The sequence below is a fragment of the Canis aureus genome, chromosome 8, assembly GCF_053574225.1.
Source record: "Canis aureus isolate CA01 chromosome 8, VMU_Caureus_v.1.0, whole genome shotgun sequence".
Taxonomy (NCBI): domain Eukaryota; kingdom Metazoa; phylum Chordata; class Mammalia; order Carnivora; family Canidae; genus Canis; species Canis aureus.
In genome coordinates this window covers 64,337,078-64,352,325 of record NC_135618.1, presented here as the reverse complement: position 1 = coordinate 64,352,325, position 15,248 = coordinate 64,337,078, and the positions used below count along the sequence as shown (strand labels likewise).

At 40.3% G+C, this 15,248-nt stretch overlaps 1 protein-coding gene across 13 annotated transcripts in view; it reads right to left on the bottom strand.

Moving 5' to 3' along the window:
• SDK1 (sidekick cell adhesion molecule 1) overlaps positions 1–15,248 on the bottom strand; it is an 894,112-nt gene that overhangs the window by 351,360 nt on the left and 527,504 nt on the right. For all 13 annotated transcript variants that reach the window (XM_077907645.1, XM_077907637.1, XM_077907636.1 and 10 more), the window contains one exon: positions 12,626–12,759. In XM_077907645.1, coding sequence (XP_077763771.1) covers positions 12,626–12,759 — 134 coding nt within the window. The remainder of the gene's footprint in view (positions 1–12,625; positions 12,760–15,248) is intronic.

Genomic DNA, 15,248 nt, shown 5'->3' with positions numbered 1-15,248 from the left:
ATGATGAGAAGTGTATTTTTTTTTTAATGAATCCCTGAGTATTCTTTCAGGCTGGACTGATATTCAAAATATATACTGACCAGCAGTCAAAACAGAAGCTGGTGGGGGAATAACAGCTCGGTACCCATCTGTCAGGTACAGACTTAAGAGGTAGACATGATCCAACTAATCTTCATGCCAGTGCAGGGTTCAGTTAACTAGAAATCCTAGATTTTTATCAAGAACACGCTTACTGTCATGATTTTTTGAATACTATAACTAAAATGAACAAAGACATGAAAGGCTCAGAACATTGCCTACTCATTTTGTACTTCTTTATGACAGTAACATTTTTGCATGATTTTTTTCTGAGGCTATTTTCTCATTTCAGAAGTTTCCCTACATAGGCTAAAAAAGTGAATCCACGTTAACTTTCTGAAATGACCTGGTAACTAAAGGTCAACTCCTGCATATGGTCTCATACATAAGTTATTCTGATGAAGGTGCTTCCCAGAGTCTTAAGGAGTAGAAAGGGAGAAGTTTGAATTCTGAAGCACCTTTGTGCTGGAAACCTTCCCACTGGAGAGCAAACTTTGGTATAATCAACCCTGTCTGCATTAATATAGTCACAGAGTGACATCCTGATGGGGAAATAAATTAGAATGTGCTACAGTCTGTTGAGGGAAGTGAAGGGAGCAGCACAGTGTAGGGCCTGCCATACCAAGTGGGATACAGCCCCCAAATCCATTCTCAGTAAATGGAGCAAACAACCAACGAACCCCAATGGGCCAAATGAGTGGGTCACCAGGACTGGCTTCCTGCCTTTCCAGCTCTGACACGGACTCCTAAGTCCACACTGGGGACCAAATGGAATACCAGCTATTTTTTTGGGAGTTTCACTAGGAGCTTATGCACCTCTGGGTTTACTGTCTGAATCTTGCTTGCTAGGAAAATCACAAAACCATGACAGCCTTCAGACTTCCCAGATGGTCATTCAGGTGTATAGGCAGGGTAAACCAGAAAATTCTCAGCTCATGTTTTCCTACTCTATGGAACCATGTAAACTAATAGCCTTTGGGATTCCACCTGAAAATGCTACACTAACCAAACATTCCCGGGCAAACAGCAACAGACAATGACAACGAGCAATCGTGTTTCTTACAGCCCCTGTAACTTGCCTTACCAAAGACACAGCTACACTAGGCTCTGTCGGTAGGAACTGACTTTGTGCAAAAGGATATTCACAGAGATCGTGAAAGATGAGAGGGTACAGGTGGAATAGTTAGCTGAAAGAACAAAGAGTCATAGGTGGGGCTATTGCTAAGAGCTTGCTGATTAGAACATACAAGGTCAGGTGCCTGGGTGGCTCAGTGGTTGAGCCTCTGCCTTTGGCTCAGGTCGGAATCCTGGGATTGAGTTCTGTATCAGGGTTTCCCACAGGGAGCCTGCTTCTCCTTCTGCCTCTGTGTGTATGTGTCTCATAAATAAAGAAAAAAGTCTTAAAAATTCAATTGGTTTTTACACCTCAGATACAAGGGTTGTGGAAAAGCAGGGAGTCTGGATCGCTAGATTTGGTAATGGTCTTCTGAGTTGCCGAGTGACCTTTTACTTTAACAGATGCTTTATACCTGATTTTCTTAAGGCTTGATTTAATGTTCACAAGCACACTGTAAAGATCTACAATTTTAATTACCTGCTATAATTGTCTTCCATAAGAGCCAAAAGAACATCATTTACAGTGATCAGCAATAAAACATTATGACGAAGTTGTAAAGGAAGAATGGAACCATTATCAGAAGGTGACCAGTTGTTAGGCTGCAAACAGAAAAGCAGTGACCAGATTAAGAACTTTCAACATGAGTTTAAAAGCCAAAAATGATCTGTAATATAAATAATCTCAACAAATAAAATGATGAAAATCTCTTTGGGAGCAGACAGACTGGGGTTGAAAGTAAAGCATGTAATTAACTGTGTAGCCTTATACAAGCTATTTATTCCCTTCGTTTGCTTCCTCATTTGTAAAATAGGTATAATACTGACCCCATAGGGCTTTTTAAAAATGAGGGCTGAGATTATGTATAATAGTTACACAGAGAGACACTCAGTAAATGACAACTGCTTCTCCTATCACAGGGCCCTGCATTTTCATGTCCCCTCTAAGTTCTGATGTTGAAATCCTAACCCCTGCCTAACCCCTGATGTGGAGACAGGAGGTAATGGCATCAGGAGGTGGGGCCTTTGGTGTATAATCAGGTCATTAGGATGGAGCCTGCGAAGGAGATCAGGGCCCCTATAAGAAGAGCCCTTCCTGCCGTGTGAGGAGGTGTTGAGAAGTCTACAGCCCAGAAGAGGGTTCTTACTGGAACGTGACCACATGGGCACTCCTCAGCCTTCGGAACTGTGAGAAGGAAATGTCTGTTGTCTGTGGCATTTTGCTGCAGTGGCCCAAACTACAATCACCACTATCACATGCTTTCATCACACATTAGGCTAGATCATGACTTCCCAACCTTACCTGACTGCTCAAAATCAACATTAGGATCCTGAGTATCAGGCCTGCCCTCCAGAACACCGCCTATTACTAAAGAGGTTGGTTGCACTTTCCACATTCCCTCCAAATCAGAAAATCATCTATTCTCATTTTTCTGAAGGATGAACTACAAAGACTTGCCCAGGAAGTCAGACAATGTGGAGCTTGCAAACCTCAGAAGTTCTGAAGGAAGACATGGAATAGGTGTTTCCTCAGAACACTGAGCCCATTCACAAAAGGAAAGAGGACATCAGGAAGAACAGTGTGTGATTATCTCATCCAAAATGGAGTAAAAAGCTCACACACCAGGGAACTAACCATGGTCGTCATCTGTATCCAGCTACTGAGTAAACATAGTTTTTCACAGAAAACTCTATTTACAACTAACAACTGGTTATGTGGCCTCTTCTCAGCTCATAACCATGAGATGGCTAGGATTTCCCCAGACGAGATGGGTGATGGATGTATGTTAGAGCTGATAAAATGATTGCAAGGAAAATTCAATTTTCCATCCCCCTTGTTTGTGCCCTATAAAAATTGCTTATCTTTTCATATCAATTATAGAGATAGGGAAAGCAGACAAAGCACTTCCATGAATGTGGCATCTGAAGGGATCTGGGCTGGTAAGGTACTTACTGCAGGAGTGAGTCACAGTGTGGAGTCCCTTCCAATACATGACAGGTTTTGAAATGTTATGCTTAATTATTAAGAGCCTGCAATGGCAGTCCGCCTGAATGCGGGCATGTGGCTATTTGTTGGTTAAGATGAAGAAATGAGATCCCACAGTCAGGAGGAGAGGTGGTTTTGAAAAATAGTAAAGATGGGCTTTTGATGGAGTTTTAAGATCTGATTAGGTAAGTCACTAACAGATGACAATTTGTGCCCTTAAGGAATCATCTCATATTGGGAGAAACAAATGAATACCGATGCTTTGTCTACTGAATCCACCTGGCCCACTGCTCCCTGCTGTGGCTTACTCCCAGTGCAGAATCTGCTGCAGCAGGTCCCCAGTAATGGCTGGGAAGATGAGGACCACTGTGCATGTCACTGGGGCAGACCATGTCTTACTGTATATCGTGCATGACAGGTGACAACATACGTGCTGTTATGGATCGTAAGTTACCACCGGTGCTGTTCTGTCAGTGCTATTTCCAACCCCCCAACACCCTTCTGCAAACCTGTGCTCAGGGAGGCGGAGTCTCATCACAGCCACCACATGTACCTCTGTTGGTTGCAAAAGGGTGCCAGCCTCTGAGCTGTCTGCGCATATACAATATGCTGACTTTACTGAGACTGAATGTTTATTGGGAATGGTTCTGGCATCAAAACAGCCTCTCTTTTAATTTTTTATTTTATTTTATTTTTTTAAGGGGCATCTGAGTAGCTCAGTCAGTTAAACAGCCTCCCTTTTTAAAACAAAACCAAGCTCCTCTGAGGTTTGAGTGCAGAAAAGCTCTTAACCAAATCTTCCATACAGTGAGAGGGCTACTTCCCCTGAGCTCGGCCTTCTCCTCCTGCTTCCCTCACTTGGACTCTGACACCAAAGCACACCCTGCATCCAAAATACGTGCTGTTCCCTTTTTACAGGAAAACCTAGGTGGGTTGGGGCTCAAAGAAACCCTGTCTTGAATCCGTAACTCCACATTCACTATTTTTGTAATTCTGGTGGATCCCTAACTTCTTGGGGCCTTGGTACCTACAGCTTTGAAATGCTCTTGATCACTGACTCAGGTGGTTATGGAATTTTAACATGGAAAATGTGAACCACTGATCTAGAGCTCAAGGCTCATCATGGCCCTACTTCTGTCTTTCCCTTGGGGAAATCACTGAACAGCACATTTATTTATAAATTATCATCAAATCTGCATATAGCTTGGAATAGTTTCTGCTCCTACATCACCTAGAAGAATTTTGCAAAACCCCGTGTTATTCCACAGTTGACGTTAACAATGTTAACACCTCATGTTTTCCAAGACCAATTTGAAGGTCTACAGAGAACAGAATTTCTCATGTATTTTAATATTTGACTGTGCTGGTATATTTTAATAAAATAGAAGTCTATGGCACTCTTTTATGTGTCCAAAGGAATCTAGATATTTTGATATCAAATCGAAGATTTGATACACATCACCTAGCACTGAGAAAAATACATGACTTAACTCTAATGTTTAGTGCCCAGAAATCTGACCTCATTCCTTTTTCTTCTTGAACCTGTATTTTTGTTCTACACTTCCCACAGAATTTTATTCTAATTTATTACAGTTAATGATTTGAAGTATTTTATTGATCACCCTATCATAGCCTCTGATAAAATATGCATATAAATTAAAATTTCCCAGCAACCATATGGCTCTGGAGTTGAAAAGAAAAGTTATCTTGGATTGAGTTACTGTTACAATTTTTATTTGTACTCAATTAATCAAAACACATGTATAACCAATTTTGACGAATATTACATATAAAAGAAAAAAATCCTTGAAAATATATCTCTCTGTGAAATGGATAGAGGTTTACCCTGATTCTAATCCTACTTCTTTTTTGTAAATACAACTCCTATGAAATTATGTTCATGTAGAAAAGCAGGTGCCAATGGAAGGAATTCTATTCAAGGATTTCTCTCAATTCTTTTAGCCCCTTCTGAGTTCCACATGTAATTTATTAGTTAGGATAGATTACTTCTTGTTCCGATAACAAATAAAGCCTGGAGTCTCAGCGCTTAGCACACAGAGGTTTATTCCCTACTCTATAAAGCCCCTTTCCATCAGGATGACTCTCCAGGGCTGCTCTTCCCATGTGCTGATTCAGAGATCTGGGCAGCTTCCAGCCTGTGGCTCCATCATCTCCAAAAGTGGCCTGGCCATGGGGGAGAGTGTGAAGGTGACTTGCTGTCTCTTAAATCCCTGGCCTGGAAAAGACCTGAAAATGTCTTCCTGTCTTACAAGTAGATGCTGTACTGTATTAGCAATCTTCAAAAATTATTTGTAATAAGATGTCAACTGACAATGTGTTTGGGTCCTGCCTCATTTTGTAGACAGCAAGAAACTGAAAACATCTAATTTGTAAAATGATTTATTTCCCAGTTATTAGAGTACTTCACTTGCACAATTCTGACACTGACAGAATTCTCCCTTTGTTTGGCGCCTGGACATTTATTCCCTCACATAAATGCTTGTATTAGAGATTCAAGATGTGTGTGTGACTTGTACCCTGTAAGAGAAGCAATCGGGGAAGAGAGCCCCTGGAACTCAGGCACACACACACAGACCTGGTTTTAGGAAAACAATATGACAGCACCTGGAAATAGATTGTCCAAAGATTAGATGTGCCTGCTTGCCCCCTCAGAAATCTGCATGCCCCCTAAGAGGTCTGCATTATCCAGTGTGAAGATGGCTGCTTTGGGAGCCTGGGGATACTGGGCTATCCCAAATTCACTCAAAAGTTGAGGGCAAATTACAAATCACGGTTTAACCTAATTTCCTAAGATCTACCAAGGAAGAGATTAGGCTCAAATCAGCCACAAAGGGGAAAACCAGCATAGGAAAAGAAGATGGGTGAGAGCAGGGGTAGGGAACAGAAATAACATAGTTTTGTCTTGTGGGCTGGGGAGAGAATTATGGCCTTATTATTGTCTTCATCATTTTTGTTCTTTTCTTTTTTTAAAGCTGAAGTCCGGTTGCGAACCACCAGTTGTACCTGATTCTAAGCCTATTGTTAACCCATATAAACATATATCTGAGGTTCAGAAATGAAATATTAGAATTGGCATTTTTATCTGTTTTTAAATCAGAGAGCTAAGAAGAAAACCGATCTTTAATAATAATGCCATTTATTATGCAGATCAGGTCTCCCAGTGGGATGGCCCCATGTCATTCACTGTAATGCACGTTATCTCAAGGGAAGAGCTAAAAATGCTCACTTTCAAGAAGGTGGACAGGATGCCTTTGTGTATCTGTCTTCTCTCAGAACTCGCCAATGAGTAGGTGTACTTGTGTATACTGGACCCTTGAACAATATGGGGGTTTGGGTTGCTGACACCCCACACAGTCGAAAATCTGTGGATAACTTCTTCAAAACTTTACTACTAATAGCCTACTGTTGCCAATTACATAATGGTCAACTAATATATGTTTTGTATGTTTTATATATATAAAACATACAAAACACACACACACACACACACACACACATATATATATGATGCTGTAGTCTTACAATGAAGTAAGCCAAAGAAGAAAATGTTATTAAGAAAATCATTGGAGGGGGATCCCTGGGTGGCTCAGCAGTTTAGCGCCTGCCTTTGGCCCAGGACATGATTCTGGAGTCCCAGGACTGAGTCCCACATCAGGCTCCCTGCATGCAGCCTGCTTCTCTCTCTGCCTGTGTCTCTGCCTCTCACTCTCTCTGTGTCTCTCATGAATAAATAAATAAAATCTTAAAAAAAAAAAAAAAAGAAAAGAAAATCACTGGGAAGAGAAAATACATTTGTAGAACTATACCATATTTGTAGAACTATGCCATATTTATTGGAAAAAATGTGTGTATGAGTTGACTTGTGCAGTTCAAACCTGTGTTCCTCAAGGGACAAATATATTTGGTTTTAACTAAACTAACTCTCACAGAACAGATTGTTGGATATAAGTGCCCCTGGGAAGAAGCACAGACCTGAGTTACTCTGAGCACAAATGAAGATAACAAATGGCAGCACCAGGGCTTATGTCATGTGCGGGCTCCTCCTCAGCAACGATGCCAGATAAATAGTTCTCCTCAAACAGGTATCACAAAAATTCATCCAAAAACTAAACATCATTAGGAAGACCACAGAAAATACGGATTTCTACTCACAAAGTGTCTATTGTGCCATGAGACATCAACTAAAAATAGAATATATCTGGAAATTAATTAAGGGGAACCTCACTAAAGTGGGCTCAGGAGGCTAGAAGGGGAGGGTGGGAAGGGGGAGCTTACCACTTGACATCAATGACAGGAGGAACTGTCAATTATAGAGCCAAGAGAAGAATGGTCAACAAGAAAGAACTACAGAGCCCAACATGGAGAGATGTGCAATGTATCTCCTGCAAGAAGTCAACCACCCTGTGCCTGGGTGGCTCAGTTGGTTGAGCATCTGACTCGTGGTTTTAGCTCAGGTTGTGATCTCAGCGTCATGACATAGAGCCCCGAGTCACGCTCTTTGCCTGTGGAGAGTCTGCTTGGGATACTGTCTCTCCCTCTCCCTCTGTCCCTCCCTCATTTATTCTCTCTCCTAAATAATCTTTAAACAATGAAACAAAACAAAAAAGAAATCAACCATCCCTGCAACTCAGCCAATCAGGAATGGTCACCACTATGAACTCTTGCTTTTCTCCCATAGACTTTTGTTTACACTCTGATGCAATTTCCTCCATATTCTCCAAAAATAATGTTCCTCTTTTGTTTCTTGGACTTGCCTAAGGTTTTGCCATAGTTTGCCTGTCCTGAATTGCAATTCTCTGTTATTCCTGAATAAACCCACTTCTGCTGGTAAAATAACTTATTTTTTTTGAGATTAATAAGATGGTCATGATTAGCAAGATACTTAAGATACCATTTATTTCACCTTTACCTCTTTTGTATGATAGTTATGTGCTTAGAATTTATAAACAACTGAGCATGCATATGTTAGGGGTGAATGCTCAAGACTTATTTACTGATGGAGGGCCTACAGAATTGCTTTAGAGATCATAGCCTATGCTCAATTCTGCTCATGATCAGCTCCAGGATGCCAGGACTGGAGCATGTCTTATGCTTCATTACACACCCCACTTAGAAGGTTCAATGCATCCCAAATGATTAACTCATTTCTCTACCGTAAAGTACATTTCCTGTTTATGTTTTTGAAAATTCTGACAGTAAAGTTCCATGTAATGTATAAAGCTAAATTGATTATTTGTGCTATGGACACTGTCTCTAGATAGGTTTCCAGTAATATTTCAAATTGTTCCTATTGCTTTGGGAATCCAACTCATGTCAGAGTACACTTGAAAGGCATCTGCCTTGCCCCTTTCTCCCTGAAATATTTAAGGCACAAAGAAAATAAGAGAGAATTTTATCTGGGCACACAAAAGCCATGTTTTACAGGGTGGTTCTCTCAGAGGATGGTTCCTGGACATTATTCTCAGGAATCCACTTTCAACTACTAAACATATATGAGGTCTGCAGTTAAATTAGCATTATAGAGGACAAAAGAATGTTAAGTGGTCTTCAATATGAAAAGCAAGGGTTTGTCAGCCTGAGGGAGGATCAGCTGAAATGATATCCTATCTGCTGATGTTGTTTGAAGAGGAGGCATTAAAATGAAAGGTGAAACACAGGAAGGAGACAGGTACCGCTTCCTTTTCAATCCTCCTCCCCACCAGAGGCTCTCATTACACTGTACATCTTGCACATTGGGTCAGAACTGGTGATGTGTCAAGGTGTGCACAGTGGCATTTACACAATGACAGACTAATCATCATCAGAATTCCTCTCATCTCCTGACTGTACTCTTTTTTTCTGATTTTAAGAAGAAACACTTATTCACATATTAATTCAGTTCAGAAGATCTGATTCACAAAAGTTAACTCAATGTAAAATCTTCAAAGTGAAAACCAAAAGCAGGTTGACAGGTTTATAAAGCTTGCCTGGGTCTGACCTCAGAATAGAAACGTCTACTCTCCGGTGAGTTCAGCCCATTCTTTTTCTAGCACGCACCTGAGCTGCAGGAGCCAGCTATGAAAAATTCATGCAGGACGTTTCAACAGTCCCACCTATGTCCTTAACATCTGCTGGCTTCACGTCACATTAAAACTTCAAAGTGAATCTACCCTGAGATGGCAGCAAGCTTTCACTGGGGAGCAGGCGAATGGATAGTTTGGAGATGGCCTCTCCTTCTGGACAGGAAATATCTGTGCAGAACATGCTGCAATTTATCTTCTTAGCCACACAAAAGGGGAAGAAATGTAAAGAGATAATAATGCCATCAACTAAACATTCAGAGAACAGCAGGTGGCACAGGGAAGGGGCTGCATTTCCCTTGTAATTGTCAAGCTTTCTTAAACATTTATTTATTTTTATCTGAATCCTCTCTATCTTTTGCTTTCCATAAGCTTGAAGTGTAATCAAAACCTTGAGCAACTGAGAAGGTGGTGAGGTTCTGAACTCTCAGGTCCACTGTTGTTTGGGAAGATACACGATTTCCTCCTGTTAGCTGGGTGTTAGGGCATCACTCACATAGATGCTTTTTTTTTTTTTTTCCCCCACATAGAGGCTTTGAGACAAGGCTGGCCCCTGGGAGCTATTCACTTGGACTGCTGTCCTGCAGGAGGAGCAGCTTTATTATTATGACAGGAAACAAGAGGTGGGGCTCCCTGGTGCTCTCTAATTTTAAATTAATTATGGTATGATCCACTAGGAATTTAATTTCCAGTACCTTATCACCTCAATCATATTCACTAAAGTTCCTTGATGCTGAGGAAAATTTATCTTTGTTAAATGATAATTGGCTATAATATCTTTTGATTCTTCAGAAATGCTGGCTGGCAAGTTTTTCAGAAATTTCATCAATCTTGTTTGGTGTTTTTAACAAAGCCTACCTCAGAAAAACAAACAAACAAACAAACAAACAAATAAAAAACAAGTTGTCTAAGTCTGCAGCATACCCTATATCCTACTACCAGCATGAACAGGTCCTGAGGATACCTAATCTCACGGTAAACTTAGAGGTGTTGTACCTCTGCCCCTCCCCAGCCCCATCTAGTACTGGTGGTGGTCCTGAGTACAGGTACTGTTGCTGATAGCATTTGATGCAGTCCAGAAAGGAACAATCCTTACACATACAATTCTGGCAGCTTCTGCAGATTTATCAATATTTCTGATCTTTAGAGGTTTCAAAATAGAATTTTTAGTGAGAAAATGCATAATTGAGTACCATTTAACTTTTAGCTAAATCCAATATGTCAACAGAATGTTATCCTGAAAAATCAAAATAAGGCTGTTTCCTCAACCTTCTGACTCTTCACATGTTAGTTGGTCCCAATAAAAAGCAAAGAATATATAAGGAAACAGTATGCAGGTTTTCTCCCAAGATTTAAAATAAGTCCATCCACATCATCAATCTTTTTATATCTCACCTTCTAAACATTTTACCTGGTGCCAATGAAAAGATAAATATATACAAGAGAACAAAATGCAAGACAGTTAATTATAATATTTATAAGCTGTTTCCAATATTCTTCTTGGTTGGAGTAGAATCTGAAGTTATTGAAAAAGAATTTACATATTCCAATTATCTAACGCCCGGGTACTGCATTAGGATGGCAACTTGCAAATTCACTGTATTAGTTTTATTTCCTACTGGCCTTTCTAGAAGAGGCATGTAGGAAAGCACAGGTACAGATGATTTCACAACTCTGTGATGTTAGCAACGTGTTAACCAGGCTACTTGAGGAATTTTTTCCCCATCTTCCAACAGGCTCAGACCAATTTCCTTGCTTCTGACCTAGAATTCTACCAATATGGTCAATTATTATACTGGTATGTATATCACAATTGAGTGCCTAATTAATTTTCTAAACAATAAATGGCTCTAATTGTAAAACTCAGAAATCACTAAAATAATCAATTTGATAATATAATTTCCATCCTTTATTATCAATAGTCTTGATAAGTCACATTTATTTCTATTATGATTCTTGATTCAGAGGGTCCTTTAAATAGCAGCACATCATGGCCTGTAGTTTGTGAACCCCACACCCAGTCAATGCACCTAACTCTATGGTGACAGCCCAATCCGCACCCTGTCTGTGGTCTGGAGATCAGGATTCAACTCCTAGGAATGGAGATGCTGACAGAAGGATGATGGCCACCCAGGAGCACTTACCAGGGAGGTGACAGGCATGTGAAAGCACTCAATGAATCCCGGGGTCTCCTGCCCCATGTTTGCTACGGACATTCACCTAGTCAGTCCTGCTTGGCTTCACGCAACTATCCCTCAGGGAGTATGAGGAGCAGCCACTAGGATCCTATCTGAAGTACCACATGAAACTTTTCAAACCACTTGAGGGGAAAGCCATTCCTTTGAGGTGCTTCTTAAAAAGATGACATCTACTATGAGACAGATAAACTCATTTAATTCCCCCCTGTTTTATGTGATCATCAAATTTTGAAATTTACAACCATTTCCCAGCTGTGTGTTCTCAGGCACAGAGTCACAGCATTTCATTCCATGAAACATCACTCTGCCAACAGCTGGTTACCTGCCCTGTGAAGTGCTTGCTTTCATCTCTTTTAGCTCAGAGTTTTTGTTTCTGGCCACTTCCCCCTTCTCCAGCAATCAACTCTGGTAGAATTTTAGAGCCTCCTTTCAAAGTCCAAATGTTTAAACTAAGTTTCCTCAAACTAAAATTTCCTTAAATAAACTGAAAGTGTAACTGTAATTGGTGTGTATTCTCATCATGATTCAGTTAAGTCAGGTAGAAAAAATGGTCAGTAGATTATAATTAAGAAATACTGCTAATTTCGGGTACCTGGGTGGTGCATTCCTTTAAGCAACTGACTCTTGATTTAGGCTCAGGTCATGATCTCAGGGTCATGAGATCAGGCCCTGTGTCAGGCTCTGCACTGGGTGTGGAGCCTGCTTAAGATTCCCTGTTTCCTTCTCCCTCTCCCACTACCCCCACCTGCACTCTCTCTCTCTCTCTCTTAAAAAAAAAAAAATACTGCTAATTTTAACACAATATATATATTTTCTCAAAGATTTTATTTTTAAATTAAACATAACCTGTGTTTAGTTTCAAAGTTCACAGATAAAATTCCTTATGAATCAAGGTTTTTTGTTATCAAAAACAATATGCAATAGCAGTGTGTAAAAGCAAAAATAATTTTTTTAAATCCCCCAAACTAACAGGATCTTGCAGTAGGAATTATCTGTTGTGCCCACATTTTCTGCATAGCACTTCAAAGAAAGCAACTATTGACACTGGATCAATGTTAAACCATAGCCACTATCTTAGAGATTTATTGCAAAATGCCCCATGAGACATATATTAATTAAATCAAGATTTTATTGCTTTCAGAATTATCATTTGGAATTTCAAAACTCACTCGCGATGCTCAAGTGAATGAGTGGGCTGGTCTTGTTCTCTCCATTTCGCTCATTGACGGCCTGTGCATAGTAAGCCCCGGTGTCCCCCGCTGTCGTAGCAAGGATCACCAGTTGATTTTCCAGCGTGATGGCTCTGTGTCAGACAAGAGACAGTGTCAAAGGCACTCCATAGAACTTCTGGTTTGTAAGGCAAATTAATTTAGTAAGCCAAGAAAGAAATGTCCAGGGTTTATAAAAAGATCTGGAAGGACAAAAGCGAACGTATGGGCGGACCTCAGAAAGATGGTGGTGGCTAAGCCTTCTCTGCCCCGGGGTTCACACTCCTGTGGGGAGCCTCTGAGCCCTCTGACCCTTTGTTGTTATGAGGAAGACAACATTTTGGAACATATGTATCCAAGGTTTGTTAAAACACAGAGCTTCCTCTGGGACTTTGTAACAAGTTAGAAGACATTCCAGAAGAGCTAGTCTTTTGCTTTCAAGCAGGGCTGTGTGATCACACAAGGGTCACAAACCTCTCAGGTGGAGGACTGCACTACCCCAAACCTGGAATGGGAGCAATTTCTTCCACCTCCTAAGGTGCCTCATTAGAGCCTCTATACCTCTATTTCTCGACTAGTGGGTAGAAGAAAAGTTGCCAGTGGGCATGGTGTTGATCCCTTCGATTTGATTTTCCATCTGGGCCACCTCCTCACATTCCGGAGGTGCAAACAGTCTAGTCCATCATCACTGAGACCTTCTCGTATACCCTAATTCTACTGCAGAAAGGAATCTTGGAGACACATTTGACCCACTACCTTCTCTTTAGAAATGAGAAAACTGAGGTTCAGACAGGTCATTTGTTCAAGGTAACATAGCAAGGTGACAATACCGGAGGGAGGACCTGCCTTCCCACATGTGGACTGCTGCTCTGCCAGGCAGATCACACAGAGACTCACCAGATGACTTATTTAAAAGAAGAGGAGGAAAAAATAACAAAGATACAACTTCCATAAACCTAAGCAGCTTTTAATGAAAATATGTGTCCTACTGTCTTTTGCTCTTGCTAAAATTTGCATAATTTGTTAAAAGAAAACAAAACGATACAAAGGGCAGTCTGGGCATTGCAGGTAAAATACATTCTGAGCACCCACGTGCCATGTAGGCCCTGCTCTTATTCAAACGCCAGAAGTACCTGGGATCCAGACTGAATTGCTTTGCTACCCACAGGCTGTTACTTTACAGGGAATACGTTTCTTTGTTCATTTTAAATCCTAGATAGTCATAGCCCTTCCAAATTCAGATAAGATCTCTGTTCTGGTAACATAAAAAACATGCAAACTGTGTGACCTGTCATGGGGAATCTTTCTATGATAATCATCTTTTTCTTCCTGATACCTTCTGGAAAGCTTCTTCAGACATTCACGACTTTTATGCATTATACGAGATTATTTTACAAAGTTACTGCTTATTCAGGGTTCCCATAGGATATACTGCAGTTTGAGGTCTCTTACTAACTTATCTCCTCCCACTTAGGATAATTTCCCTATTAACAAGTTTTCAATTTTCAGTCCCATAAAAATACCTCAAAGAAGTTTTACTATAATTATTTATGACTCTTTTATAGATTCCTTTATAGAACTGTAGAAATGGTTCCATTTTATTTTAGTATATGTTACTCTGGCACCTAAAATTAAATATGAATATTTATTACACACGAAGTTATACATTTAATAGTACAATTTAAAAAACTGAGTATGTCATAACTTTTTTCCCTAACATCTGATTTTCGCCATCGTAATTTCAAATATGCCTATTATTTCTCAGAATTATTCTCCAAAAATGCCTATTAATTCTCTGTATTATTTATGACATTGTCTCAAGGGTACTGAAAATATAAAGTACATAAGGAATAAAAATATTAAAGTTTACATCCATTATAATTTGTATCTTTAAGCTCATTTTTTTCTTCTAGGTTTTAATTTCTAGACCATCTTAAGTCAAAATTTATAAAGAAAAACTTGTCTATGCCAAAAAAGACAGCACAAAAATGCCAAAGCTTTCCAGAACATTAGATTAATGAGGATCAGTTCCCAGGAAGACTTTTTTCTTTCTTCCTATCCAGCTCTTTCTGAACAGAACACTTCCACAAAAGAAACTGAGTTTAAAATGAAAATTAAACAATCTAAGGACATTCATCTTAATTTCAGATAATTCAGATAATTGTTATAATGCTTAAGAGAAGAGCAATTTTTAAAGACACTGAAGTGGGTACCATGCATTGGTTCTCTGAGTCCTCCCTCACAAACTGAATCTGCTGTGTTCACACCTTGCCCACCACCACATACGTGAGGAAGCTGGCCTACTCCCAACACCAGGTTTGGATTTTGGTCATCAGAGGCCAGTACAGGTACCGGTGCCATCTAAGACATGAGGAATTGGCATGGGACTCAAGCTGCCCGGTTGGACAAAGGGGAGAAGCACGCCTGGGGGAGAGCCCTCACCCCTGCTGGAGGCCAGGCCAGAAATGTGCTGTCCCACATTTGGCAGCCGGCAGCCACCGTTGCAATGCTGAGGAAGGCAATGTGTAGGCAAAAGCCGGAAGAGAGAATTTTGAGAGTCAGAGCAAATTAGATAATAGCCTGA